The sequence below is a fragment of the Panthera uncia genome, chromosome F1 (assembly GCF_023721935.1).
Source record: "Panthera uncia isolate 11264 chromosome F1, Puncia_PCG_1.0, whole genome shotgun sequence".
Classification (NCBI taxonomy): domain Eukaryota; kingdom Metazoa; phylum Chordata; class Mammalia; order Carnivora; family Felidae; genus Panthera; species Panthera uncia.
Window position 1 is genome coordinate 40,027,051 of NC_064813.1, and position 27,143 is coordinate 40,054,193.

Genomic DNA, 27,143 nt, shown 5'->3' on the forward strand with positions numbered 1-27,143 from the left:
CTACGTCTCCACAATTCAGGAAATGGGTTTATAGAATCTCCCATCTGGGGCAGCCCCTTCCAATACTTGGGGGCTTCCCCCTCCTGCCTCTGTCCCAGGAAGAGCCGCAAGTGAATCACTGTCCTTGAGACCAGGGTCTCTGGAGTCGGGCCCAGGAAAAGCCTAGATTGGAGGTTCAAAAGAACCATTAGAAGAAATCAAGATTCCCAGTGTCGAGTGACTAGAAATATGGTTATTTCTTTGAAGAGAGCAAGGCTCACTGACAGGTGTGGAGGCAGGCTAGATGGACACTAATGCCCTCTTGCGTATGGACAAAAGAGGGCTAGAGAGGCGGTAGCTTTCTTGGGCTCCTGGAGGTCTCCCGGCTCTCACCCTTAGCTCTCTGCCATATACATAATGGCCCTCCCTAGGTCGCTGTTTGACTCAAAAGAGCCAAAACCACTCTGTAGCTTCAGACTACAAAGGTAGCTAACTTGGGGGTTATCGGAGGTTAAATCCAAGCTCCCAACAAAGGAGCCATGCGCAGGGAGGAGGCTGCTCAGGCCCACTGGCAGCCTTGGCAGGTGGGAGGCCAGGTCTGACCTCGCTCGGCCAACGTTCGGGTCTGGTTTCTCCATCCAGCAAGCCCTGCCTCTGGCTTTCTCAGCCCTGTGCATTCTGCCAAGCAGAAATCCCTGGTCACTGACTTGGCGCAAGCACAGGGAGTCGGGGAGGAAAGATTCTTTTCCCTTGCTGTCACCCAGCTGCTTGTAGCCCAAGCAGCAACAGAACAAACACACATGATGTCATGGTTGAAGAGTTCAGACCTGCCCTGGGGCCCGAAACAGAGGCAAAGCAGCGCGTGTGATGCGAGGGCCTTCTAAACAGCAAGTGTCCTTTCTCTTTCTGGATTCCCACCCCCACCCCACCCCCCCACCCTGCCCCTGCTGGACCTGCTGAGGTAGGCAGAGCCGGAGTATCCCCTAGCGGCCAAGTGGTCCAGTCTTCTGCAGAGGGGACGAGCCCACGGCGGAGAGCTCACGTTCTCAGGAGAGTCGCCTTGGACAAATCCCCAGTCCCTGGGCTGAGCAGGCTCCTGCCCCTCACCTTACCGGGCCACCCAGCCTACCCTGCTCAGGAACTAAAGCAGCAAGACCAGATCTGTGCCTGGACCTTACCGGCCAGCCCCAGCCTGGGCCCGGAGGCCCCATTCCCACCTGGCTGTCATTACACAGAGCTGGGATCTCAGCCTGGGCTAAGCTCACAAAATGGCAGAGGCTCGCCGGTCTTCAAGACCAGGAGACAGGGCCACGGGCTGTAGAGGGAACTGAGGAAGGAACTTAAACCCTTTCCGGTTCTTGGGGGCGTGGTGAGCCTGTGTAAAACCTTGAGAGACTTGTTTTGGGGACTGAAACTTCATTCTGTTTTTAAAAACAGGAACTGAACTACTGAAATAGGCAGAGGCATATGAGTGAAAACGGGCCTGCTGCATCCTCATTCTTGATAACTGGACACTCTGCAAAACAGATTTTCCTGGGGCGCCTGGGTGGCTCAGTCGGTTAAGCGTCCGACTTCCGCTCAGGTCATGACCTCACGGTTTGTGAGTTCGAGCCCTGCGCCGGGCTCTGTGCTGACAGCTCAGAGCCTGGAGCCTGCTTCCGATTCCATGTCTCCCTCTCTCTCTGCCCCTCCCCTGCTCACGCTCACACTCTCTCTTTCAAAAATAAACACATTAAAAAAAGACATTCTCACTCTTCAAACTCCCCTTCCCCAGGCCCAGCTTCCTTGTGTAGTGCTCAGACTGTGGCTGTTCCCCAAGCCCAGCCCCCATGGAAAGAAATCAAGGGCCTGGTCCCTCCCTCAACCTCCCACAATGCATTCCCCAGCACCACAGTCCTGCCCCCAGAAAGCTGTCGTGAGGGTATGTGTGCCCCACCACCCATCATGGGGTGCGTCCCCGAGAAGAGAATGGGTCTCAGGCCTCTTGTACTGCTTCCCTGAAGGAAGATGCTGGGCTAGAGGCCAGACCCTCACCCTCACCCACCCTCATGAGGCAGCTCCTGCCTGCCCCCTCCCCCCAGCCCAGCAAAAACTAGAGACAGCCCCCACCCCCAGGTTTCTTTCAGCTCATTTCTTTAATAAGGAGACGCAGCTCATTACAAAATAACAATTTGACAAGAGATCGGACAAGAACAGAGTCCACATAAGGGGGGGTGTGGAGAGCATTGCCAAGCATGGGGCGGGGACGGTGGCGGGGGGGGGGGGGGCGGGCAGGGCTATACATGAGTCCTTCCTATGAAGACAAAGGCAGGGTTCCTGGTGGGGCCAATGCATTCCAGGGGTGACCTGGGGCAGTCTGCCCACCCTGGTTTTGAAGTTTTCAGATCCCTGGGATTTCAGAAAGCAGCAAATCCAGTCCTTAGATGGGGAGGAGTCAGGGCAGAACTTCTAGTCAGGCTTCTTTGAAGAGGGTCCTCCTCGAGTCCTGATGGCTGAGGAGGACTGGATGGAGAGACCCCCTCCCCGGCCCCACGCACACTTCTCTGCCACCTCCCCAGGCCAGATCCCCTCAATTCTTGCCTGCATTGTGGGTGTGGACAGTGGGAGGGTCCCGGAGAGAGCCAGAAAGAGGTTAGACACTTCGTCCCTCCACCCCTCCAAGCTCCTGATCCCAGCCCACCCGGAGATGGTCCCCAGCGCAAAGATCCCTGGGGCTTCTGCGCGCTCGAGCATACACAGTCACCTCGCAGCCTTTGGCCTTGTCCTCCTCCTGTTCTCGTCTCTCTTTTTCCTCGTGCTTACTAGTCGCCATGCCTGAGGCCTCCTGGCATTATTCCCACGAGTTGTCTGCCCTCATCGGCACCCCGGGGGCCGGGAGCTGCACGTCCCTCTCAGCACCTCTTACCACTGGGTGCTCCTGGCTGGGGCTGCCCTGGGGAGCTGACAGGAGGGTCTGGGGGGGGCCAGACCTGCCCACCACTCTCAAAGGAGCCCTGGCAACCCTCAGCTGCCCACTCTGGGGCGCTCTCTGTCAGCCTGCGGGAGGGGACACGGCGGGAAGGGCATAACCCACGGCGTTCTCCCGTGTCCCCCCAAGAGACCCTCCTCCCTCGCCACCCACACACCCTGACCCCGCGGTGTCACGTACGCAGGGCTGGGTCTGTCAAAGCCAGATGGTAATGGGAACCCGAGCCGCTGACTGCTCCTGAAAACCCTGGTTGCCTCCTCGGCGCCCTTAGGAAAGGTACCCAAAACTATGGCGTCCCCACCACTGCCCTGTCCACGCGCAGGGGGGGAAATGGAGTTGGACTGTCAAACCCAGGTGGAGGGAGCCCGCTCGGGCAGGGCCAGGTGGGACGTCTCCTGGGGCCCTGCCGGAACCCCCGGACACCATCCGTCCTCATGACGTGGGGCTGAGAGAGCAGGAGGGGTGACAACAGGTGAGCCCTTCACAAGTGTTCTGTGGGGAGCCAGTCAGAGGGACACGGGGGGCTCCTGGGAGGAACCGAGGGCGGTCTCCAGCAGGAGGCCCCCTTTATGGCTTTTCAGTTAATTCAAACAGTGGGAGGAAGGGGCACACCACACACACACACACACACACACACGCAGGACACGGAAGCCACCGGGACACCAGACACCCGGCTGGACACGGTGCACGGTACACGGAGGGTCAGCTCTGCAGGCGGATGTGCGGCAGGCAGTGGGGACGGACGGGCCTTCAGGGCACCGGTGGTTGTCCCACGTCCCTGAAGGCAGGGCTGGTGCCAGAGCCGGAAGCCGACTCCCCCCCACCGCCGACAGCTCCCACTAGGGGATTCCCGATGGGGTGAGACCGGGTGGGGCTTGGGGACAAAGACTTTACGTGACAAAAAATCGAAGGGGCAGCCTCAAGGAGTGGTGTGAAATGGGTCTGAGGTCAGGGGTTAGGGGTTAGGGGTTAGGGGCACGGCCATGCGGCTATTTACAGAAAGAGACATGCATGTTGAGTAGACAAGACTCGGTTCATATGTTTATAGGTCACTATTGTCTTTTATAGATAACTAAATGCACACGGAAGGGGTCAGATGAGGCTCGAATGGCTTCAGAAGGGTCTTGTTTTGTTGTCGCTTGAAAAATAAAGTATATTCGTGTGTCTTCAAGTCACAGTGTCCCCTTCTCAATGTTGCAGCTCGAAAAGCAGTAAGATCCTTGGTGACCAGTCTCTGGCCCCCTGGGACTGAGGGGGGGGGAGCAGAGGGGACAAGTGGTCATAGAATAGGGGTGCCAGGTAAAACACAGGACGGCCAGTTGCATTTGAACCCCGGGTAAACAACACATCACTTTTGGCGTAGCATGTCCCAAATTCTGCCTAGGCCATACTTAGCCTTAAAATTATTTTCTGTTTACCCGAAATTCAAATTTAACTGGGTATCTTGTATTTTTGTTTGCCCAATCTGACAACCATGTCATGGGGCTCTGGGCCACCAAGACCAGGCCTTGGGACCCTTCGCTGCCTGCCACCACGCAGGGCTCAGAGACAGGGTCCCCGACTAGCCTGAGGTGGGAAGGGGGAGGGTAGAAGGAAGAGTGGAGGGTGGGAGGGCAGGTCTTGGCTCGATTTCTTCCTACCTTTACGCGGGGGGGGGGGGGGGGGGGGGGCGGACACCAAAAGACACCCTCTCTCTCTATATGGTTGGGTGAGACAGAGAGTTAGCATACATTAAAAGATCATGGAATCTCTCACTTCCGACCCAGGGGAGTTTCTTAACCTCTCTGCTCACCCACCACCACCCCGCTGCATGGAGGCAGGTTTGTCAGGGAGCTGGTTTTACCCACAGGAGGGACTGAGGCAACCCCTCTCTTCTCTCTCGCTGAAGCCCTGGGCCAGCAAAATCATCCCAAACTGATTCTGCAGAAACACAACCATGTATGGTTGCCTGGGAAGAAAAAAAAAGATCATCACCTGAGACTGTGCTCTAATCCCTGCTGTCCCGTCCTCCACCTGAGGGACCCCTGCAAAGTCATTTCTTGTCCATGCCAAGCATCTGCTTGCTCAGTCTGGAGCTTCCCGAGGGTTCTCTACCCGGCTTTCCCCAGGCCTCAGCTTCCACTTTCAAAGACCAACAATCTGCCTATGGCTCTGGCGGAGTTAGTTTCCCTTCTGGGATGATTATTCAAGGAGAAAGAAGCCCGAGTTTTCTGGCTTCACCCCATTTCTGGGTGGGATTGGGTTTGAGTCTTTGTGGTCTCAGTCCCTTTGGAAAAAAAATCTCTTCTACGCTATTTCCTGCCTGGAATAGACGGGAAACTCATAACCACAGAGGCCTCCAGAACCCTTCTCTAGTCAAACCCTAGCTCCTAATTAGGGCCTACAGCCCACCCTAACGTCTCCAGAAATAAACCTGCATGGCAATGAGGGTTCAGAATGATGCTCTGGAGTTAGAGTAACATCAGCCCTCAGGTGTAGAAAACTCACGACTCTAAGTTTACCTGCCTAGTTCATGGAGCTGGATAGATGCCTTGACTAGGATGGCTCATTTGGGCCAAGCACCCATCTCAGGACCAGCCAGAACCTAGGTGGGGTGCAGGGGTGGGGGAATGATTGCCCACACACAGGTCTCGCCCTGGCTCTAAACCAATGCCAACAACAGTCTCTCAGCAACCTGTCCCCACCTGCTCACTAGAGGTGGGCCCAGAGTAACAAAATGCAGCCCCTGTCTCTTGGCACCCACACCACCTAGGGGTGCCCACCATTTCTTTTCCTCCCCATCAGGAGAGTGGCAAATCTCGGGCTCTGGAAGGGCTGAATCAGGTTCATGGGCTGAGAAGAATCTCAGGCGGTAGGAAGCCCATCGGGAAAGGGCAAAAGAATGAAGGTAAGGAAAACAAGATGGACAGTCCTCTGAGCAAGGTTTGTGGGATATGGTGGGGAGAGAGACCCTGAGAAAGCACCAAAACCTCACAGCTCTGGAGAGTGGAGAAGAGCCCAGTGACTCCTGATGCCCATAGCAGGACATCCTACTCTGCAGTCAGCTGGGTTCTGAAGGCACCCCATTTTCCTACAACTCTCTACCGGGACCACAACTCTGGTCCCGAGGACCAAAGCTCATAGTCCTTGTCAGAGTCTTACCTTCTCATCATTAAGTACACACCCAAACTCACACAGGCTCCAGTAAAATACGACCTCCCATGTGCCAAGGGCCACTAGCAAGAAGGAGAAGGGTCTCTGAGAGATGGGCAAGGTTCAGCCCTGCTTCCCAGTCTGTTTCTGGCGGAGGTGCTCCCTCATTCCTTGCTCTAATCAAAACACATGGCACAGCAGAAACAAACAAAAAAAAACCCCACTTCCTTTCTTTTAATAAAATAAAAAGATGCTCTGGACCCTCAAACCCTGAGTCTCTCTAATACTGTCCGTCTGTCTCAGGTACCTGTAGAAAACTGAGGTGGTCCAGATGGGACAGGACAGGAAGTGCTGCCATTTTTGCTGGGAAAGAGAGAGATCCCCAAGCTTTGGGGAAGCTATGAGTATTCTGTGGTGAAGAAATGGCAAGGGCCTGAGGGCTTCATGGATGGAAGAGAGAGGCTGAAGGAAGGGAGGCAAGGGTGGGAGAAAGGGGTGAAAGGAAGTGGTGCTGGCCTTAGGTCATGTGGGACCTGACTCTCCTGCCCAGGCTGAAGGTTTGGAAGGAGGCTCAGTGCAAACTTGACTAACATATATATGGCTTTTTATCAATGCTGGGGACAAAAGGTGAAGAGGGAAAGGGACACAACCGAGCGTGGGGTAGAAACCCCGGCAGGTGTCCTCCACCACCCATTTGGAATGGATGTCCTGCTTCTTGGCATTCATAGAGAGACGCCTCCCCAAGGAATAGTAGGATGGGGCCTCCCCACAGGTCTCCCTGGGCCACGTCAGCCACCCACAAACTATCTGGCATGGAAGGCAGAGGAGTGGGAGCTGGGGGGCACGGATCTCAGCACCCCCACCTATCTCATCCGGGAAATCTCTGCCATCTCTCCACCATCCTCCCCCTTCTTACCTGGACCTCAGGGGGACAAGAATTCAAACCTTCTTTTTAGAGTCTCTGGCTCTGTACAGAAAAGTCTTCAGATAGTGTTGCTCCACTTAGATTAAAAGAGAAAACAGAAGCAAAAGCATGATGGGGAAAAAATGCAAATGAACCGCACAGCTTATATTCTGGAAAGGGAGAAAGCATCTGTGTTTCCCACTGGAAGGGGGTAAAGAAGATCCAGGAGTTTCATTTGGTCTTTCTAGGTAATGGGTCTTCTTTCTTCATAGTTTGACGTTAACTGTCAACAACAGTGAGGTGCCAGGACTGATGGTCCCTGTTAGAGTCTAACCAATCTAGTGAATAGTTCATGTGCACGAATGCCCCAGAAACCACACTTGTGGGGAAACAAGGCCTGACGAGAGGAAGTCTATGACGGCATCAGGTTTTTGGTCCTAGTTCTGGACAAGTCCAGTCTCCACATCTTGCCTCCCAAATAGCCACCCACAAAGAGTATGGGAGCTTCTGGCACCCGACCGGGATTCTGAGCCCTCTCCACGAGCTGACGGAAGATCTCCCACTTAGACAGTGGACGTCTCTTCACTTCAGGGTCCCCGAAGAGCCTTCTCTTCCCACACAACTTCGCTGTCCGTGGTTCATCCCAGGAATGCAGAGAGATGCTCCAACACACACACGCACACACACACACACACACACACACACACACATCATAGGCCACTGTGTTGCCTTCCCTGTCAGGAAACAGGATGTGCTGCCATTTTGTTGGTCCAGAACACTCAAAACACAGGAAGTGCTGTGACTTTCTGCTGAAAGAGGGCCTCACTCAGGGTGAGGTTTAAGTGAAGCTTTGAAAGAGTGAGAGGGAAACGTGACAGGGCATGCAGCAAGGACAGCTCCTGGGACGATGAAAAGAGCCAGGCTTCTCTTTCACCTGTTAGGGGACTCTCCTCACACAGCCACCAGAGGGAAGTTGGTCTTTCAAAAGAGATAAAGGAAGGAAAAACAAGGACACAACCACAAACAAATGAGAAAGAAAACCTCTAAGGTTGCATAACTGAGGTATTGATAGCTCTGGATCTTGTCAGTGTCTGTAACGGCGCGGGATCCCGGCCGCTGCTGCCTACTTGTTCTTGCCCAGAAGCGCATCCACCTCTTCCTCGGGCTTGAGGGAGTGCCACTGGGCAATGGGCCTCCGGGGGTTGGCCAGCATGTCAGACCAGTGCCGCAGCTCTGTGCCCGTGGCGTTGCTGCCCACGAAGATCTTGCCAATGGCTTCGTTCTTGCCCAGCTTGTCATAGTCCAGCACAGTGACCACCACCTGGACTTTCTGCGGGGAAACAGGGGAGGGAGGGAGGGAGTCGGCAGGTGGAAACGCACGATCCCGTGACCAAACTTCTCCTCCTCTATCCTCTACTCCAAATGCCCTGCAAGGAGAGGCCTCCCAGGGCGGCTTGCTTCTATCTCTGAACTTACTTCCAAGACTGAACTTAAAGGGAGGCGAAGGCTGCACGTTCTGGAAACAGCCTTTCTCCCTACCAGTAGGCACTTACCCAGCATGTGCTGTGCTCCAGCCACTGTTGAGTGCCTGGAAGTGGAAGGCGGTGAAGACAAGAGAAGAGGAGTACTTCACCTTAACGAAAGCAGCAGACCCATACTCAGAAATTTACAACACAAAGTGATGCAGGTTCTGCTAGAGAGGTAAGCACAAGGTACTACGGGAACTCAGACGAGGCGACAGTCCTCCTCGGGTCAATCGAGAAAGGCTTCACCAAGGAGGTGACATAGAAACTGGGAGGTGAAGGCTGAGGACTTCTCTAGGCAGAGAGAGAAGAGAACCCCAAGAAGCAAGAGGAGCCTGGGCGGAGGCATAGAAATAGAAGTGTGCACTTGGTATCTTGGAAACAGAAGAAGTTCAGAGTCACTGAGGTTGAGTGTGAGAACAACCAGGCAGGAAATAGGGTCAGCAGGGTGGGCTGTGCAGGGTGGGGTCAGCTAAGGAGTGTGCCTTTTGTTCTTCAGGCAAGCAACAGGGAGCTCCCAAAGACTCCTGGGAGGAGCGGCATGGATATTTCAGGAAGAGACCCCTCACATCGAGGCGGGAGATTCACTGGAGGAGGACGGGGACTGACAGGTGGGGAGGCCGGCCGGGGGCTGAGGGGGGAGCTGTGGGGGCTGCGTAGTGAATGCCTGAACCAAGGTGGGGCGGTGGGAATGGAAGCAGGGGCCAGGCTGGAGAGGCACTGAGGGGAGAGAATCAAAAGGACTTGGTGGTCAGTTGGACTGGCCGAGGTGACACTCGGGACCTTTATTCATCCTGCTCCACAGCCCACTCAGGCTACTCAAGCTCAACCTTTAGGACCAAGCTTGTCCAGGAAGCCTCACCTGTTTCAGTGGCCTGTCCCTGCTCCCCCTCGCGAGTGTGACGCCCTCGAGAGCAAGGACTATGTTTTCTGCACATGCTTCTCCAGCACCTAGCCAGTTCCTAGGGAGGCGCTTAGGGAATGCTCAGCAAAGCATGTTGGGTAAATGAGAAAGGCAAAAGGGTAGGGGGTCTAAGATGATGCCGAGGTTTGTCACTTGAAAAGAGAATGCAGACGAAGCAGGTTTGGGGTGTGGGCGGGGGAAGGGGAAGGGGTTTGGGGAAGATCATTATGTTGGCTTTTGGCGTGTCGAACTTGAAACTCCTGGCCAGTACACTTCATGTCTGTCTTAAGTTTTCCACAAGGACTTCTCGTGGTCTAACATTATCATTGAGATTCCCTTGACACCTTCGCCTCCCAGTCCTGGGGGCGGGGGGGGGGGGGGGGGGGGGGGGGGGCAGGGAGGGAGAGGAAGGGAGGAGGGAGCAGCTCACTCCAAAGAGGGAGGGACCAAGACTCCAAGAGGATCCAGCACTCTGCAATTCCAGATGGCTCGGTGGGTGTCTGGTCCTGCCACATTCAGATCTCACTCATGCCCCCTCATGGTGAAAAACAGACCTCACCTCCAACACTTACCGAGCTTGCTGGTAGGAGGAAGGAAGGAGACAGTAGAGAAGGGAAGGATGGAGGGGAAGAGGAGAGAGGAAGGGGGCAGAGGGGTACCTGGGAGCAGACCCAGGGGGCAGCAGAAGTGGGAGAAGGCTGGCCAAGGCAGGAAGCGGCTGCACCAGGAGGAGCGGGAAGAGGACGAGGCTATACCCCTACCTCCCCGGCAGCTCCAACCCCACAGGCCCACTGAACGCCCGTGTACCTCGCAGTTCCCAAGGAATGATGGGTAGGATGGCTTGGAGTGGTTCTTGTTCGTCTCAGAAAAGGGGGAAGCCCTTTCTGGCAGGGGGCCCGGGAAGGAGGACCCAGGACGGCACCATGAGAGTCAGAGCCCTTCCCACCAGGGCGAGCGAGGTGGCTCGAGGCGTCTGGGTGAGTTCCCTCATGCCCCCACTGCTGTGCCCCCAGGCCCGAAAACCCGAGCACCTGAATCTGCTCGAAGGGGATCTCAAAGCTGAAGGACTCGTTGAAGTAGGGGTTCAGGGTCTTCTTCTTCACCGTCGTCTTCTTCTTCTTGAGCCTCTTCCCATTCTGCATCAGGTGGATCTTCACGTAGGGGTCTGTGCAGGGAGAATCCCGGCCCCGGAAAGGCACCCTTAGTGCCCCACCCTCCCACCGAACGTACTTGCCCGCCTAGAGCACCCACCCCACCAAGGCCAGGCACCCAGCAAGCCCTAACTCGTGGGCCGCTGAGTCCAAAAGCAGCAGAGTGAGCGTCCAGTTCAGGGGCGGCAAAAAGGTTTCACTTCAAGGACCACCTCGGGCTGATTGGTTGTGGCCTCGTGTAACGCCTGGAGCATTACACTGGGGACATTCCTGAGACTAAGTAAGGCCTTGTCTAGAAAGAGTGAGGGGGTCGCTTGGTGATATCTGTCCTACGCAGGGGACAGAGGAGTGCTGAAGGCACCACACACATCTGCCATCCCCGATTCAATCCAATCCTCCTGACCTCGCAGATGAGCAACCGAGGCTCACAGAAGTGAAGTGATGTGCCCCCAGTCACACAGCGGATCAGTGACAGAGCCGGCAGCCAGCCCCACCAGTTGAAGCCCAGGCACAGGCCTGATTCTCGGGAAAATGCGTGCTCCGCTGTCCCACCAGAACCCTGTGCTGTGGGCTGGCCCCGCTCCGTGTGCTCCCCCACCCCCCAAATCCCCTTCCAGGGTAGGGCCAGCAGAGCACCTTCTGGAGAAGTGTTCCGGACTGTGACACGTGAGAGAGGTAAGCTTTCCTACACAAGTTTCTCTGGTCCTTCCCTCCATGGCTTATACTGCCCAGCAGCTCAGAGTGGGGGCAGGGGACCCGTGGAGAAAGGAGGGAAAGTCAGACATCTCCGGCTCCACAGTCCTGCGCTCAGACCCACAGCTGCTCGGAGATATTCTCTGTATCCCAGGGCCGGAAAGTGCTCTTACAACGGGTATGTGAACAGAAAACTCAGGCCAGTGACCAGCTCACTGGTGCCACCCAATGGCAGCCAGAAGTTCTGCATGTACCTGAAAGGCCACCTACGTCCATCTTCTTCAGGTTCTTGGCCTCCAGGATACAGACAGTGAGCTTCCCAGCCGTGGGCACGTAGCGCAGGGAGGTGCAGATGTCGCCCAACTTCTCTGGCTGTCCAGGGGGAAGAGCAGGACCCAGGGTCATCTTAGCCAGCCCACTGCCTCTAGCACGGCGGACCCCCATCTTGTCAAGACTAGCAAGGCGGTGGTGTATCCCCAGCCCTCTCAGTCCCCAGTCCCCACATCTGTGATGTTGGAGAAGGTCGCAGGGCCTCCTGCTGCAGTTTAACAAAGCCCCTGAGAGTGATGCTGCAGGAGCCATGCCCTTAGGAGTGAGGGGAGCAGAGTACAGGCTGTGGGCAGGAATGTGCGAGTGATGTCTGGGTGGATCTGGACACACGCGGGGCATGGTCGCGCTCCCACCCCAGGCCGAGGGGAGATGGAAAGGAGGCTGGGGTGTGGGCATGGTACCCAAGGGTTCGTTTCCAAGGACAGTGGGAAAGTGAGTATCTCGGAAGCCTTCCTCCCTGATTACTCCCAACCCTTTCAATAGCCCCCTGTCGACCATTCCACTCGCAGTGTGACCTGTGGTCTTCAAAGCACAGTGTGTCCCTTCTCTTATGTGCTGTCAGTGCAACACCTTCATGGAGACAAGGCAAGGGTTCTTTGTGACCAGTGAGACTCCCACAAAGTCCCACAACAATTTAGCACTGGGGGCAGGACGAAACCTGCTGGACTCCTGGTTTCTAAGAGCTCTGCCCACATCACGCCAGAGTCAAGCTTCTCAGAGACCAGGTCGCTCAGGCCAATATCCCGGCTCTAGTGTGCCAGCCCTGCTTTCACACAGCATGAGCCCCAAGGTAAGAAAGGGTGTCTTCAGCGTCCCTTCTCACCCCCTCCGTTACCACCTGGTACTGAGCTGGCCACACAGCAGGGGCTTGGCCAAGACACATGACCGATGCTTGGAAGGAGCAGTGGCTAAAATGGAATATTTGGCACACAGTAGGTGCCCAATAAGTGTTGGGTAAGTGCTTGAAGCCGTAGCAGTTGTTGGGAGGACAAGCCCCCATGCTGAGAATCTTTTAAAATAAATGTGGGCTTTCCTTGTGGGTAAACTGAGGCACGAAGTCATAAACCGGTGGCCCTAAGTGACAGCAGAAACTTAGGAGTAAAAATAATAATGGTGCTCTCCTTTACTTGAACACCTACTGGATGCCAGGTGCATTACAGAGATAAGTTAATTCTCATCTGCAAAAACACTACAGGAGACAATCCAGATCTAAAGAGATTAAGCGATGTGCCCAGGGTCACACAGGTGGGGTTGTGGAGCTAGGGTCCTAACCCAGTTCACCCAACTCTAAAGCCTATCATCTCCGTCGTGCCAATAGGTGGTGGCCCAGGTGGGCAGCCACACTTATCTTCCACATGGTCTCTGCTCTCACCTCTTCCTTCTCCCCGCCCTGCAGGTCTCTCCACTCCTCGATGGGCTGGCCAAGGTCCACGGTGTTCATAGGCACCTTAACCTCGCCAATGATGTCATGTTTGGAGAAGCGGTCAAAGTCGTAGATGGCCATCACCAGGGTTTTGCCTCCTAGCTCCTGGTATGGCACCTGAAGGGCACAAGCAAGATCAGACAGGGGTCAAAGCCAACTCATGCACCTCCAGAGGCTTCTGTGGGCAGATCCTTTGGTTAGAGCTCTGTTCCTACTACCCTGCAGGACTCCTGGTGAGTCTGTAGAGACAGAGAGAAGACCTCAGGCTCTGGGGGAGCAGAGTGGATGGGGGGGAGGGGAATGTCCCAGTCCTACAGGAGGCTGAGCAGTGACCTCACACATAAGCCCACAGTCCAGCCCGCCATTGTTCCAGCCTGAGCTCATTCCAGGGCCTTAGCCACAGCTAAGAACCAAGGAAAGGTCTGTAGAACTCCCAGCAGAATTGGGATCAGAGAGGGACGTGGCATTACCCTTCCAGCCCACATCACCTTGAAGGTGAAGGTTTCATTGAAGGCAGGGTTCAATGTCTTCCGATGGACTTTGGTCTCATATTTCTTCTTCTTGTCTGGAAGAAGGAAGACTTTGACATAAGGGTCTGAGGTGCCTCCCATGTCCAGGGCGGGCAATTCAGCAGCCTGCAGAACGCCGACGGTAAGCTGTGGAGAGAGTGAGGGTGGGCCTTGAGTCTCAGGACTGCTCTAACACCAGCCCTGGCCCTAGACCCAGCACCCACCAACTCCCCCACCACCACCACCAGAGGTGGGCAGCTGGGGAGGTGGGAACAGGCTGGTGCTAGAGAGCAAGACTGGTCTCCATCTCCACCCCCAGGAATCTGGAATGACATCAGGAGAAGCAGTAGCTTAAAGGGCCACTGATTTGCCCAAGGTTGGTGGATGCCAATCTGGGCCAGGGAACCTTCTCTAGAACAGGCTGGTGGCCAAGGCAGAGTCAATGTTCAGGGGTACCTGCCTGCGGTTTCCAGCCCACCCCACTCCATGGAAAGGAGGAATGCCTATGGGCCAAAGTAGGGGTGAGGGCTGTGGGAGTGTGGAGCTGTTTCTATCTCCCTCCCACCCAGCCCTTTTGTCCCATCCCCCACTTTGCCGCCAAGCCCCACCCTCACACCTGGTTGGCCTGGAAATCATAGTCCAGGGAAAACTGCAGTTTTCCCAGATTCTCTGGCTCTTTCTCCTCCTCTCCTTCACCTTCTCCCTCAGTCAGGCCTGTCTCTGCATCGTCGTCATCCTGTGAAGGCTGGAGGAAAGGAGGGGCGAGTTAAGAGAGAATGGAGCCACGTGGCCTGGCGCAGGGGCATCAGGAAGCCAGCCCATCTGTGCAGACCCTGACTCAGAGCTGGTGCGGGGCAACAGGAAGGAATGTGGCACTGTGCAGGGGGCTTGATTCTGCACAGCCCCTCAAAGCCCCCAGACAGCCCCTCAGAACCCCAGACCGTGTCTGGAAGACCCAGTTCTGGTTTTGGTGTGCCTCTCTCCCTTCAAGACACAGTGCTATGAGACCAGGTGCTGCACCAATGCTCTAGACTTCTTGAGGTGGGGGAGGGGTGCTTCCCTTGTTAGCTCCTCCCCAAAAGTTCCCCCAGCTCAGGCCCCACCCATTCTAGGCAAGACTTACCAGGAGTGCATTCCAGGAATTCAGGAGCAGGGTGAGTCCCCAGAGGTAAGAAGAGAAGGAAGAAAGTGATGTAAGAAAACATCCTACATCTCAGACCAGCCCCTGAAGTCACAGCCACCTGGTGAGACCAGGTCGGGCTACACCCAGATCGTTCTTGGAGGTCCCCCTTCCCTGACTTTGCACTGCAGGCTTCAGGCACACACACACACACACACACACACACACACAGCACTCAAAGGCCATTTTAATCTCTGGCTGACTTCTTGAGATCAGACCCTTCCTGCCATCCTCCATATTGATTCCTTGAGCAAGAGACTTCTCCTAGTCACTCTCAGAACAGATGTGGGCAAAAGAGAAGCACAGAGAAGCCTTTGTAAACTTAAACATTAAGAAGGAAGCACTTGGGTTTATCAAAGAACTTTTCCAGGCCGATTAACACCCCCAAAACAGGGGTAAATAAACCAAATTATTACATGACAAGAGATGGATTCCCCTTGGCCCTGGTCTTGGTGCCTCAGGACCATTCTTTTACCCCATCCGATTCCCCACCCACCCCAACCAAGTAGGTGCCTCCAGTGAGATTCTGTCCTCTAGTCTCTGGCAGGAAAACACAGGGTCACTCCCATGGTGACTTCCTGGCAGGTTGGAGGGGCTCTCTTTCCAACATTTTGTCCCAATAGCCTCTTTGGCGGGGGAGTCAATATATTATGCTCTTCCTCTGTCTTTTCAAGGATGCATCCATGATCACACATGAAAAAGTCCCCCCTTTCCACTGTGGGATGGGTAGACAACATTTTACCAGAGATGTAGCCAATAGGGAGGGTCATGTGGCATTCTAAGGAGAGAAGCCGGTTTGGCTGTAGAACAGCCCAGAAGCCTTTGCTTCACCTTTCAGCACCTGGAATGCCTGGCCTGGGCCCCTCTCAGTTCCCCTCACCACTGTCTTCTCCTACCTGGCCCCCTTTCATGTCCTTCATATTCATGGCATTCTTCATGCCCTTGCCCTTCTCCTTCTTGTTCTTCTTCTTCTTACAGCAGCACTTCTTACAGATACAGAAGCAGCAGGTGAGGAGCAGGAGGCCAGCGACCACAGCAATGGCGATCAGTGCCCAGGGTGGTACTGCCCACAGAGAGGACCCCAGAAGTCAGCAGTGCTCTGCCTTATAGTCCCTGACCCCAAAGCATCAGCAAAAATGGGGGGAGAGATGAACCCCAATGTCCACACTCCACATTTTTTAACCACACACCCATGAGTGATTTACATGCAACTTGCCTATACTTTGCATGCCTTTTCGTTAATACTTGCTCTCTCCTGAGCCTACCGTCCTTATGAATACAGCCTACTAACTGAGAGATAGCGGTCAGGTGTATAACAAGGAAGAACGTCAATTTGGCTCTATTGGGTTTTGACTCATTTGATCTACGGAAAACTGGCTTATATTGGAAAGAATGGGATGGTCCTTATCTGACCCAGGCGTAGGAAGAGCTCCTTTGACCCATTCCTTATGCCCAGGCTTGAGAGGGCTGACCTAAGCCAGAAGGCCAGCTCCTTAAGGACCTAGACAGCTTGGCTTTGCAGAGTTCAAATATTTGGGGATGGGCCCTGGCTGCTCTCCATGGTCCTGAAGAACCATCTCCCACTGATAGGGCTGCTCCCCTTAATGTCTGGTGACTCCTGAACAGCCACTGCCAAGAATTCAGAAAGCAGGGGTGGGGGGCGTATTTTCTGTCTTCCAAACTAAGGTAGTTTCAAAGTGTGACTGGGAAACTTCAACAATGGCTTCTGTTTCCTAATTTTTCATCTTCTTTTGGTTTCATATTTTGACAGTTTTCTAAGTTGTAAGAACTTTCTTCCCCCTTAGGAGACAGGGGCACATAAGCCTCCTTGTCCCCCTTATTAGTGCCAGGCACCCCCCATTCCTGAAGGGGCTCCCCAAATAATCCATCTTGGAATCCAAACATTCAGCCAATCACATCTCAGGGGTGTTCCCCACCCTTCCTCAGCTCTGCCCTGCCCATAAGGCCTTGCACTGACCCTGGCCTTGCCCGGCCCTCTCAGCCACCTGGGACACTCACAGGGGATCTTCTGGATTTCATTGAAGAATTTCTCCTTCAGCTTGGCAAACATGTCCTCCTTACTCTCCCCAGCGCCCCCACTCTCGGTAGAGTTGTCTAAGAGCCCAGTTGACATTGTGGCGGTGGTGGTGGCAGGAGCCACAATGGGCTCCTGGTTCCTCTTGAAGATGTTCCTCATGGTGGCAGAGGGGATCACTGCAGATGAGAGGGGATGATGGGAGCAGATGAACAACCCAGAGGTCCAAGTGCAGAAAGCTCTGCCCAAAGGACTGGGGAACCCTCTTCAAAAGCTAAAGACTATTAAGAATCCCATTATAATTCAAAGATATTTCTCATAATATTAACATAATATAATAACATAATATTAACAACTGTGGTAAAACAACAATAACAGTCATCATTAAGTTAGTACTTATATGTGCCAGGCACTGTGCATGATCTCCTCTAATCCAAACAACAGCCTAATGTTTGATTATTATTCCCATTTAACAGATATGGAAATGGAGGTTCCCAAGGTCATTTAGATATTTAAGCCAGTCAGCCTGACTCCAAAGCCTGTAAACCTAATCACTTTCATATATCTCGTTTAAATCCAACTGCACAACTCTAGGAAGGAGGCAATATTCTACTATCAAAGACTCCTTCTCGAGCCTCTCTTTTCCTTAACTTCTTCCATGACCTCACTTTGCCTAGATTCTCTGCCTGTCTCTATCACATTCTGGATGTCATCATCCCTGCCTCCAATCTACATCGGCATCTCTGGAAAACAGAGGAAAGGAGGTTGAAAGACAAGCTGCACATAATTTTACCATCCAGAGATAACTCGGGTTAGCATTTTATAACAGTAGATTTTCAGAGTGTGTTTTACATATTGAGACCAGATTACATGTAATTCGACATTCTACCTTTTGTTAACATAAGATTTTATCATAAGTCTTTTCCTTTATCACTAAAAATTTCCTTTATTATTGAGTAGCTAAATAATACCCATTACATGGAAGTACCATATTTGTTTAATATTCTGCTGTTAAACACTTAGATGGTTTCCAAGTTTTTGCTAGTAAAAAATATTACTGTGGTAGCATTCATTTAAGGCAGAGGAGTGGCCTGCTCTGTTAAAAGTGGAGCTTTGGGAGGATAGCTCCACAGGCATTGGAGGAGGTGGGGCTGGGGCTGGGAGCCAGGAGGGGGCTGGTGCAACAGACCAGCCAGAGATGACACGGACCCAGATGAGAATAGGAATGTAGGGGACGGAGGAGAGAGGACAAATGTGACAGCCATTCATTCATTCATTCATTCAACAAATTTATTGAACTCGTATCATGCTTCCCTTGTGGAACTTACCATAAAGTGGATTAAATAACTGCACATAAGTGAATGTAAGATTGTAATTCTGAGAAATGCCAAAAAGGAGAGATTCTTTGGTATCTTTGGCGGTATGAGTTTATAATGGGGCATATGCGACCTAATCTGGGAGAGAAAAATTGCTTTCCTGAGGAACGGACTGAGACCTGAAGGATACTGGGAAGTATCCAGGTGAGGAAGAGAGGAATAAGCAGCCTAAACAGAGAGAACAGCATGTGCAAAGTCCCTGACGTGGGAAGCAGTGTGATTAGTACAGAACCTTAAAAGAAGACCAGAGTGAAAGGAGCATGGGTCAAAATGGGGCTGGCAGAGTGGGCCAGTATGGCCCAGGCACATAACCTCACAGGCCACGGCAAAGAGTTTTGTCTTTACCCAAAGAGAAATGGGAAGCTGTCAGAGGGTTTTAAGGATGCAGGTAATGTGTACAAATTTACATCTTGAAAATTGCACTTCGGTGGCAGCGAGGAAAAGCCTAGAATGCACCATGACTCCAGAGGGAAGGGCAAAGAGTTTAAAAGAGTCAATAATGGATGTCTTGTCATCCCCAAGTTCCCATGAAAGATTCTCCAGTGTTCCAGGGGAATCACCAGAGGGGAATGACATACAGCTACTCGGAGGGAACATAGGGCTGTTAATAAAGCAGCGGCACAGATCAGTGGCTTTTCCAGGGCCCGGTGCCTGGAAGGCCCTTTTAAATCCACCTCTAACAAAAGACATGAGGACAAAGCTGCCCAGATAGCAGGGGAATAACGAAGATGCTTCAGAACGTGGCTCTTGATAAAAGGCAGGTTCAGGGGTGCCTGGGTGGCTCAGTCGGTTAAGCGTCCAACTTCATCTCAGGTCATGATCTCATGGTTCGTGAGTTCGAGCCCTGCATCGGGCTCTGTGCTGACAGCTCGGGGCCTGGAGCCTGCTTCAGATTCTGTGTCTCCCTCTCTCTCTGCCCCTCCCCCACTCATGCTCTGTCTCTCTCTGTCTCTCAAAAATAAATAAATGTTTTTTAAAAAGGCAGGTTCAGGGCCATGTGCCCAGAGATGGATGGGGTCTATAGATTCAGGGCCCACCTGCTCAGCTACACATCTAGAAAGTATTTGGGGGTCATCCTAAGCTTCTCTCCTGCCATCACCCCCACGTGCAAGGCATCTGCAAACTTCTCAGCTCCACTCGCAATGTTTTCCAAATTCAGCCACTTCCCACCCCTCTACCTGAAGTCTTACAATAGCCACCTATCTGGAAGCTTTCCACTCTCCTCTGCTTAGTCTAATCTCTGCACTGCAGCCAGATCCATTTATTTTAAACCCTCCAATGGCTTCTCATCACACTTAGATAAAATCTCTGCATGGTCTGGCCTCTGGCCCCTGGCTAGCTCCCCAAATGCATTTCCTAACACTTCTGCTCTCAGCCACTCAGCTCCTGCTATGTTGGCCTTCTTGCTGCCAGTCAGAGGCTCACCAAACAAACTCACAGCCTTTGCATTTACAGCCTAGACTGTTCTTCCTCCAGAAATCTCCTTGACCTCCCGGAGGCACCATCACTCACCTGGCAAAACAACGCTCCTGGAGAAATCCTATTAGGGACTGGGTTTTTGTGCCCCCCCCCCGCCCCCAAATTCATACGTTGAGATCTACTGCTCAACGTGATAGTGTTAGGAGGTGGGACCCGGGAGGTGTCTCGATCATATGGTGGAGCTCACGAATGGGGTTAGTGCTTGAGAAGAATAGGCCAGAGAGCTAGCTGGCTCCTTCTGCCATGTGAGGATGCCAGGAGTCAGCAGTCTATAACCTGGAAGAGAGCTCTCACCAAAAACCAACGTTGCCAGCACCCCAATCTCAGATTTCCCGGTCTTCAGGGCTGTGAGAAATACATTTCTGTTGTTGATAAGCCTCCTAGTTTATGGTATTTTGTTATAGCAATCTGACCTAAGACACCCACTATCAGCTTTTTCCCCTCCATTGCCACCCCCAGAGTGCTAAGCACTGCTGATGAGCATCCTGCATGAGGGCAGCTGGGCACCCCGTAGATTCTCAACACCACCCAGTCCTTCAACCCTGCACAGGAACCTTAATATATGCTCCCCATCAACTCGCTCTGCCTTCCTTCACAACGGACACTCCAGACCCTCTGTTTCATAGTCCCGTGGCTTTCCCATGGTCCCAACACCTTGCCTGTCATTATCAGAAGCCATTGAAGAGAAATCTCTGACAATGTCCCACCCTACGCCAAACCACAGACCTTCCTGCATATAAACCGCCCTCTCCTCCTGACCTCCTGTTTCAGCTGAGTACTTTCGTCCTATTTAAGACCAATCCCCCCATCTCAGGGGTCCCCTCTGACCTTCTCAGGACACCTTCTTGATGCATGTGCTTTCTTATCCCCAACTTTTCCTGGTCAACCAGTTTGCTCAGATCTAGTTGACCTATAGCATATTGGGACTGGTAACCGGGTCTCCTAATGCCTGCCCAGTGCGATTTTCCTCTAGACCACACCACCTCTCAGATGGTAGAGGATACACGTTTAAGAAAAGTTGTTTGTATGCTCAGTGATTATTTTAGAACAGTGAATGTTTTCATCTGAGCCACTACCATATTTTTACGCGTTGGCAGCTATTGAGTGATACAAAACGACTGAAATGTGCAAATAACAAACAAAAACAGGAACAGGAAAGGTTGGGCATCAGAAAGGTTCCCTCTGCTCAGTTCTTCCCATTTTAAAATACCACCAGCCAAGCAATGAAGAGCCTCCCCACCCGTCCTCATTCAGCTGCATCAGTCTCCCCTTCCCTTCAGGGTCACACTCCACCAATGGTCTCCATTTCCTCGCCCCCAACTCTCTCTCCTCAGTGCCCACACTGTGGCTTCTGCCTCATCACTCCACTGAAATGGCTCTCTGCACAGTCGCGGGTGACCACAGGGTCATCACTAAACCCAGCAGAGCTTTTCGTTTGGTTGTATTTGACTTCTCTCACGTTCACTTCCAACCACTCCTGATTGTCATCATAATTCGGACTCCATCGCTTGCCTCAAGGTTTGCCCCCAAGGCTTCTCTTCCCAGGCCAAGTGTCCCCCCGGGTGACTTCTTGCACACCCTGGCCTCAGCCACATCCCCATTCTGATGGCTGCCAAAGCCCGACTCACTCCTGAGCTCCAGGCCCAGAGGTCCAGCTGGGCCCTCGATATACCCATTCTACCCATACTCTGTTTCCTCCTGCTCACCTCCAATCAGTTCTGCAGGTGCCACCAAAGCAATCTTCCTAAAACCTGAATCTGATCATGTCACTATGGGTACAAGCCATCCCAGGGACATAAGCCACAATCCTGAAGGTGGCCGGCCTACCAGGCCCTCGTGTCCTCTTTCCAGCATCATCATTTCCTCGTCCCCTGCCCTGAGTCTCAAATACCAACCACACATGGCTTTTCTTCTCTCTTCTAATACAGATGTTCTCCTCCCACCAACACACACGCTACAGGGCCTTGGTACATGCTGTGGCCCACCCCCCAACTTCACTGAGCTAATGCCTGCACGTCTTTCTCGGCTCAGCTCAAACGGCCCCTCCTCCCACTCGTGCCTCCTGCCACCACCGCCCCCAGATTGAGGCCTGATATGCTTTCATAGCTCTGTCCTTACCTTCACAGCACTTACACGGCTTGTGACTGTATTTAAGCAGAGACCACACGTGCGTTGTTTACCGCCGCGGCCCTGGCACAGGGGTTGGCAAACTATGACCCACGGGCCCCATGGGGCCCACGGCCTGATTTTCGTAAATAAAGTTATATTGGAACACAGCCACGCTCATCCCTTGACACATTCTCTCTGGCTGCTTTTGCGCTTCAGCAACAGAGTCGAGTAGGTGTGACCGACGTTGGGTGGCCTGAAAAGCCTCGTGTCTTTACTGTCTGGCCCTTGAAGAAAAATTTTGCCGACCCTGCCCTAGCAGATACCAGACTGTCTGACATATGAGAGGCATTCAGTAAACATGTGGTACGTGATGAAAAAAATGAATGAGCAGGACACAGACTCTAGACCACTGGACACGTTATGTCATTTTGCAGATGTCACTGGAGCCCATCCTTCCAGGGCCACCCGGTGCATGAATGCCTAGGACTCGGACTCAGGGCTCTTTCCACAGGCTTGTTAAGACTCGATCTAGCCGCTCCAAGTCACCGGGCTGGGTCCAGGGCGCTCCCCCCGAGGCCTGGGGAGTGTGTGCGTGTGTGCACCCGCGCGTGTGCGTGATGAGACCCCAAAGTCTGCCCAAGTGAGTGGCGGTGTCCACGGTTCCGCGAGCCGTCCCTCCACCCTCTGCCTTTGCAGCCGGCCTCTCGTGCTACGGGGTCAGGCACATTCCCTTATGAGCCGTTGGACCCTGGATGGTTTCTTTTACCTCTCCAATCTTAGACCGCTGAACTGTCAAACTGAGTCCGCATTCCTAATGCCTTCAGCTGAGGCTAAGACGAACGGGGCCCTTTCCACGGCCCGAACCTGCCCAGAGCATTGAGAAGTGCTTCTCATCTTTCCAAGGCTGCCCTTTGGGCATTTCTTCTCGGGAGACGCTCCCTCCGGTGTGACTCAATGACCCTTATCCCTTAGCTCTTCTGCGTCTTTTCCAGAGTCGAGGGAGTTTAAAAAATGCAAAAAGAGAGAAAGCCGAGCAAGCCCTTTTCCCCCCACCTCAAGACCCCACGGTGCCCTCCAGAGGACCCTCCAAGCCCTTCTGCCCCTCTGAACCACGCTGAGGCCTTCTGCGGCCCACCATTCTCAGGGGGCCTTTCTATCAGGACAAGGATGATGGGAGGCTCCTAGCCGGTCTTTCCTCTTTCCCTCTTGTCTGTCTCCAGTCTGTTTTCAGCCCAGCAGGCAGAGCGGTCCTATTACTACAACAAAACCCTACAGCGGCTTACTTCCCTCAAAGTACCCAGTCCTCACAGTTTTCAAGGCCCTGCACAGCCAGCCCCGTGCCCTCGCTCCTCCCCCCTGGTTCTCTTCCTTCCCTCCTCTGCCTCGCTGGCCTCCTTCCAGATCTTCACTCATGCCAAGCACACCCTTAACTCAGAGCCTTGGCACCTGCTGTTCCCTCGGCCTGAAACACTCTTCCCTGCAGGCCTCCACACAGCTGTGTGTTCAGCGCAGCAAGGTCATCCGTGATGACCATTTTTTAAAAGGCAAGCTCCCACTGACCACTGGCATCTCAGCCCCCCTTTATTTCGTCTTCTGCACAGCACTTATCACCAACAGACACACCACACATTTTATCTGGTCTCCACTCACTCGACTTCAAGACTCACGAATGTAGGCATTTCTGACTAGCACACAGCGGGCTCTCAAAAAATATCCTCGGGAAATGGATGAGTCGCACACCCCTCACGTCCGCGATGCCTGAGCTATCGTGCCTCAGACCTCGCGCGGTTGTGAATGCTTGTGACATCACCAACCATTTCCTAAGCGTTTCTAAAAACAACTTTTGGGGCGCCTGGGTGGCTCAGTCGGTTAAGCGTCCGACTTCAGCTCAGGTCACGATCTCGTGGTCCGTGAGTTCAAGCCCCGCGTCGGGCTCTGGGCTGATGGCTCAGAGCCTGGAGCCTGCTTCCGATTCTGTGTCTCCCTCTCTCTCTCTCTGCCCCTCCCCCGTTCATGCTCTGTCTCTCTCTGTCTCGAAAATAAACATTAAAAAAAAATTAAAAAAAAAAAACAAACGACTTTTATGTTCCCTCTTGGGTAAGCCCAAGGGGTCAGTTTCTTCTTTCCTCCTCAGTCCACCGGAAGCTAAGGAAACAAGCTGTTGAAAACTTGGCACCAGTTCCCAAGACTCCTGCGGAAAACAGAGGCCCAGAGAGGTGAAGTGCCTCGTCCGAGGCCACACAGCCCGGGCTGCTGGCAGCGCTGGGGGCAGAATCTAAGTCTCTGGAACCCCGTCCAGTTCCTTCCCCCGCAGCACAGCTGCCTCCTCCGTCTCCAGGACTCTTCCCCACGCTAGAATGCAGGCTTCCTGCGTCGGAGCACAGGCGGAGACAAGCACGGCAAGGAGGAAAAGTCAAATCCTCAGGGATTTACAGCTGTCTTGGCCTCTCTTGTGGCTCAGGCTGCAGTCCTGGGGAAGGCAGCCAGCTGGAAGGGTTGAGGATGATAAATGATTTGAGGCTCCAGGGGCTCCCGGCACAGACTGAACTCCTCTGTCTGGTCAGAATCACCCGAGCAGGAAAGCATGAAATGGCATCATCAGGCAGGGACGGCTGCAAGGTGCCGTGACACCAAAACCAGGACACCTGGGAGACAGGCCGGGGGGCTGGGTGGAGGCACCTGTTCTGCGCCTGCAGCGGGAGGGGTCAAGGTCTGAAGAGGGGGAGGGGCCGGGAGACCCAGCAAGGAGCAGACAGACAGGGGAAGGGATGAGGAAGGGTCTCGTTCCTGGGGAGCCCCTGGGAAGCTTGTCGAAGTGCATACCACCCCCCCCCCCACGACACCCCGCCCTCAAAGCCTCGCTCAGCGGGTTGGAAGTGTGGCCCGGGAACCCGCAGGTTAACAACGAGCACCCTGGCTCACGTTGATGCAGGTGGTCAGTGGCCACCCTGGAAAACGAGGTTCTAAGAAGTCAGAAAGACTTGCCAGGGGAAGCAAAAGTCCAAGACCAGTGGTTGGAAGTAAACTAAGCCTTGAAGGCTCTGTGCACCTGGACAGTGCCCTCCACCTGGCTCCCATCAAAGGCCGCAGAAGGAAACCACAGGTGCGACACACTTAATAATCAGTTAAGTCTCTGTTCTCGTTCTCGGTTGATCCGTCTGGGAGGGCACCGTAGTGAGCTCCAATTCAGAGACAAGGCACATTCCGCTCAGCTAAGTGCCTGGCGGACAGTCAGCATCAAGACTGGAGCCTAAGTTTGTCTGAGGCCAAGTCTCCTGCTCTCCGGATCCCTATCCCACCACCCCCCGCCCCGGGGTGGGGCTGGGGGACAGGCCTCTGGGGTAGCTCAGGAAGGCAGGGTCTCCCCCAGTGAGGAGCAGGGGTGGAGCGGAAGCTAGGGAGCTAGCTAGAGCGGAGAGTCCATGCAGGACCTCCTCCCCCAGCCCACTGGCTGCCATCCACCTGTCTGTCTGTCTGTCCAGGGTGGCCACTTGGCTCCTGTGACAGTTCTGGGCGCCCTGGCCTCTGCGTCTCTCCTCAGGGGAAGTCAGTCCCACTCTGGGCTGCAGCCACCACTCACCTAGCCCTCCCCCCCTGCACGTACCCCTCCCCGACGTCCTCCCCCGGCTTTACCGTCCTCCCTCACCCCTGCACCGTCACTGAGAAAAGCAACGATACGGCCATTTCAGCCAAGCTTTGCTGGACACCCTGGCTGTTGGAAGTGGCTGCACCAAGAGGGGCCGGGCTCGGGTGAACAGGGCCAGGAGAGGTGATGTGTGTGGTCTAAGGATCCTTACACGCTTGGGATCACGCTGGGATCTCCGAGCACTAGCTAGCTGCCTCTGGCCCCCTCTGGCAGGGGGAACGGCCACGTTTGGCCTGGTGGCGGGGCAGGAGGTGGAGGGCTAGTGACGACCTGATTGAATCCTTTATCTTATCCCTTTTTCTCTCTGTCACCATAGGACCAACCCAGAGGAAGAGGCCTGAAGCAGGGCAGGAAGCAGGCCCACCGGTGGGTATTAAAAGGGTCATATGCACTGAGAGCCTTGGGGTACACCCAGGTAGGGTGTCCTAACAAGTGAAAACAGCCTGTGTCTGGAGGCTGCGTCCCCTTGACTCCAAACACGGAGAGGTTGCTCAGAGCCGAGCGGTAATCCTTGTGTCTAAAGGGAGACGCCATTGACCATAACCTGTCAGGTAGGATGGGAAGGGGGTTAGACGAGTTGCAGAAGGCGGCGTGAGCTGGCCTCCCACCCATCCCATAAGCTCCCGGATGCTCTGCTTTTAGGACCTTTGCTCTGCTCGTGGTCAGCTGATGCGGTAGCATCGTGGAGGTGCTCCAGGGTCTTACTCTCTGGGTGCTGATGTGGAATGATCTCAAGAGAATGTTAACCAAAAAATGAATATGCACACGAGTTAAGCATAATATCCGTGGGGAAAGGGGGGAGCTGTGTGTATATACGTGCTGAGATATTCACAGACTGGTTCTGGAAAGACGCACAGGGAGCTGGTGACATTGGCTGTTGCTCCAGGGGAGGGGAGTTGGGAAGGAGTAGTTGGCACATATTTCACTGCGAACCCTCCTGTATTTCTGTGATTTCGAACCACACAAATATATCTGCCTGTCCCCTCCCCCTCCCCGGGGTGCTTCGGAATCAGGAGCCCAATTCCCAGCCTCACAAGAGACAGAACAAATGAGGGGCTTATGTAGCTCAGCCAGGAGTGTCTAACTTGCCCCAGACTGGGTGGGAGGAGCCCAATTCCCAGCCTCACAAGAGACAGAACAAATGAGGGGCTTATGTAGCTCAGCCAGGAGTCGTCTAACTTGCCCCAGACTGGGAGGCATCGTCAAGACATTCCCTGTCTTGCCCAGAGGCCACCCTGCTTCCTCGCCCTGCTTCTCCTGTGCCCTAGAATGGGTCAGGAGCTCTAAAGCCCCACACTCGCCTCCAGCTGGCTTCTGGGCTCCACTGATATCCTCCCAGAGGAGACTCCCTTCAAAATCAGATTCTTGGGGTTTGGGGCGCCTGGGTGGCTCAGTTGCTTAAGTGTCCGACTTCGGCTCAGGTCACGAGTTCAAGCCCCGCATCGAGCTCTGTGCTGACAGTTGAGAGCCTGGAGCCTGCTTCGGATTCTGTGTCTCCCTCTCTCTCTGCCCCTCCCCCACTTGTGCTCTGTCTCTCTCAAAAATAAATAAACATTAAAAAAAATTTTTTTTAAATTAGATTCTTGGGGCGCCTGGGTGGCTCAGTCTGTTCAGAGTCCAACTCTGGCTCAGGTCATAAGCTAATGGCTTGTGAGTTTGAGCCCCGCATCAGGCTCTCTGCTATCAGTGCAGAGCCTGCTTGGGACCCTCTGTCACCCCCCTCTCTCTGCCCCTCCCCCACTCATGCCTGTGCCCGCTCACTCTCTCTCTCAAAAATAAACATTTTTTATTTATTTTTTTTT

The 27,143-nt window shown here is 53.9% G+C and overlaps 1 protein-coding gene across 1 annotated transcript in view; it reads right to left on the reverse strand.

Annotated features, from left to right (window-relative positions):
* Positions 1-8,027: 8,027 nt before the first annotated feature.
* Positions 8,028-27,143, reverse strand: part of SYT2 (synaptotagmin 2) — a 40,631-nt gene continuing 21,515 nt past the window's right edge. The window contains exons 2-9 of the mRNA XM_049634371.1: positions 16,716-16,910; positions 15,593-15,759; positions 14,133-14,252; positions 13,496-13,663; positions 12,957-13,124; positions 11,509-11,626; positions 10,442-10,575; positions 8,028-8,313 (exon numbers count right to left, since the gene is read on the reverse strand). Of these exons, the coding sequence (XP_049490328.1) occupies positions 8,107-8,313; positions 10,442-10,575; positions 11,509-11,626; positions 12,957-13,124; positions 13,496-13,663; positions 14,133-14,252; positions 15,593-15,759; positions 16,716-16,893 (1,260 nt within the window). The 5' untranslated portion in view covers positions 16,894-16,910 and the 3' untranslated portion in view covers positions 8,028-8,106. The remainder of the gene's footprint in view (positions 8,314-10,441; positions 10,576-11,508; positions 11,627-12,956; positions 13,125-13,495; positions 13,664-14,132; positions 14,253-15,592; positions 15,760-16,715; positions 16,911-27,143) is intronic.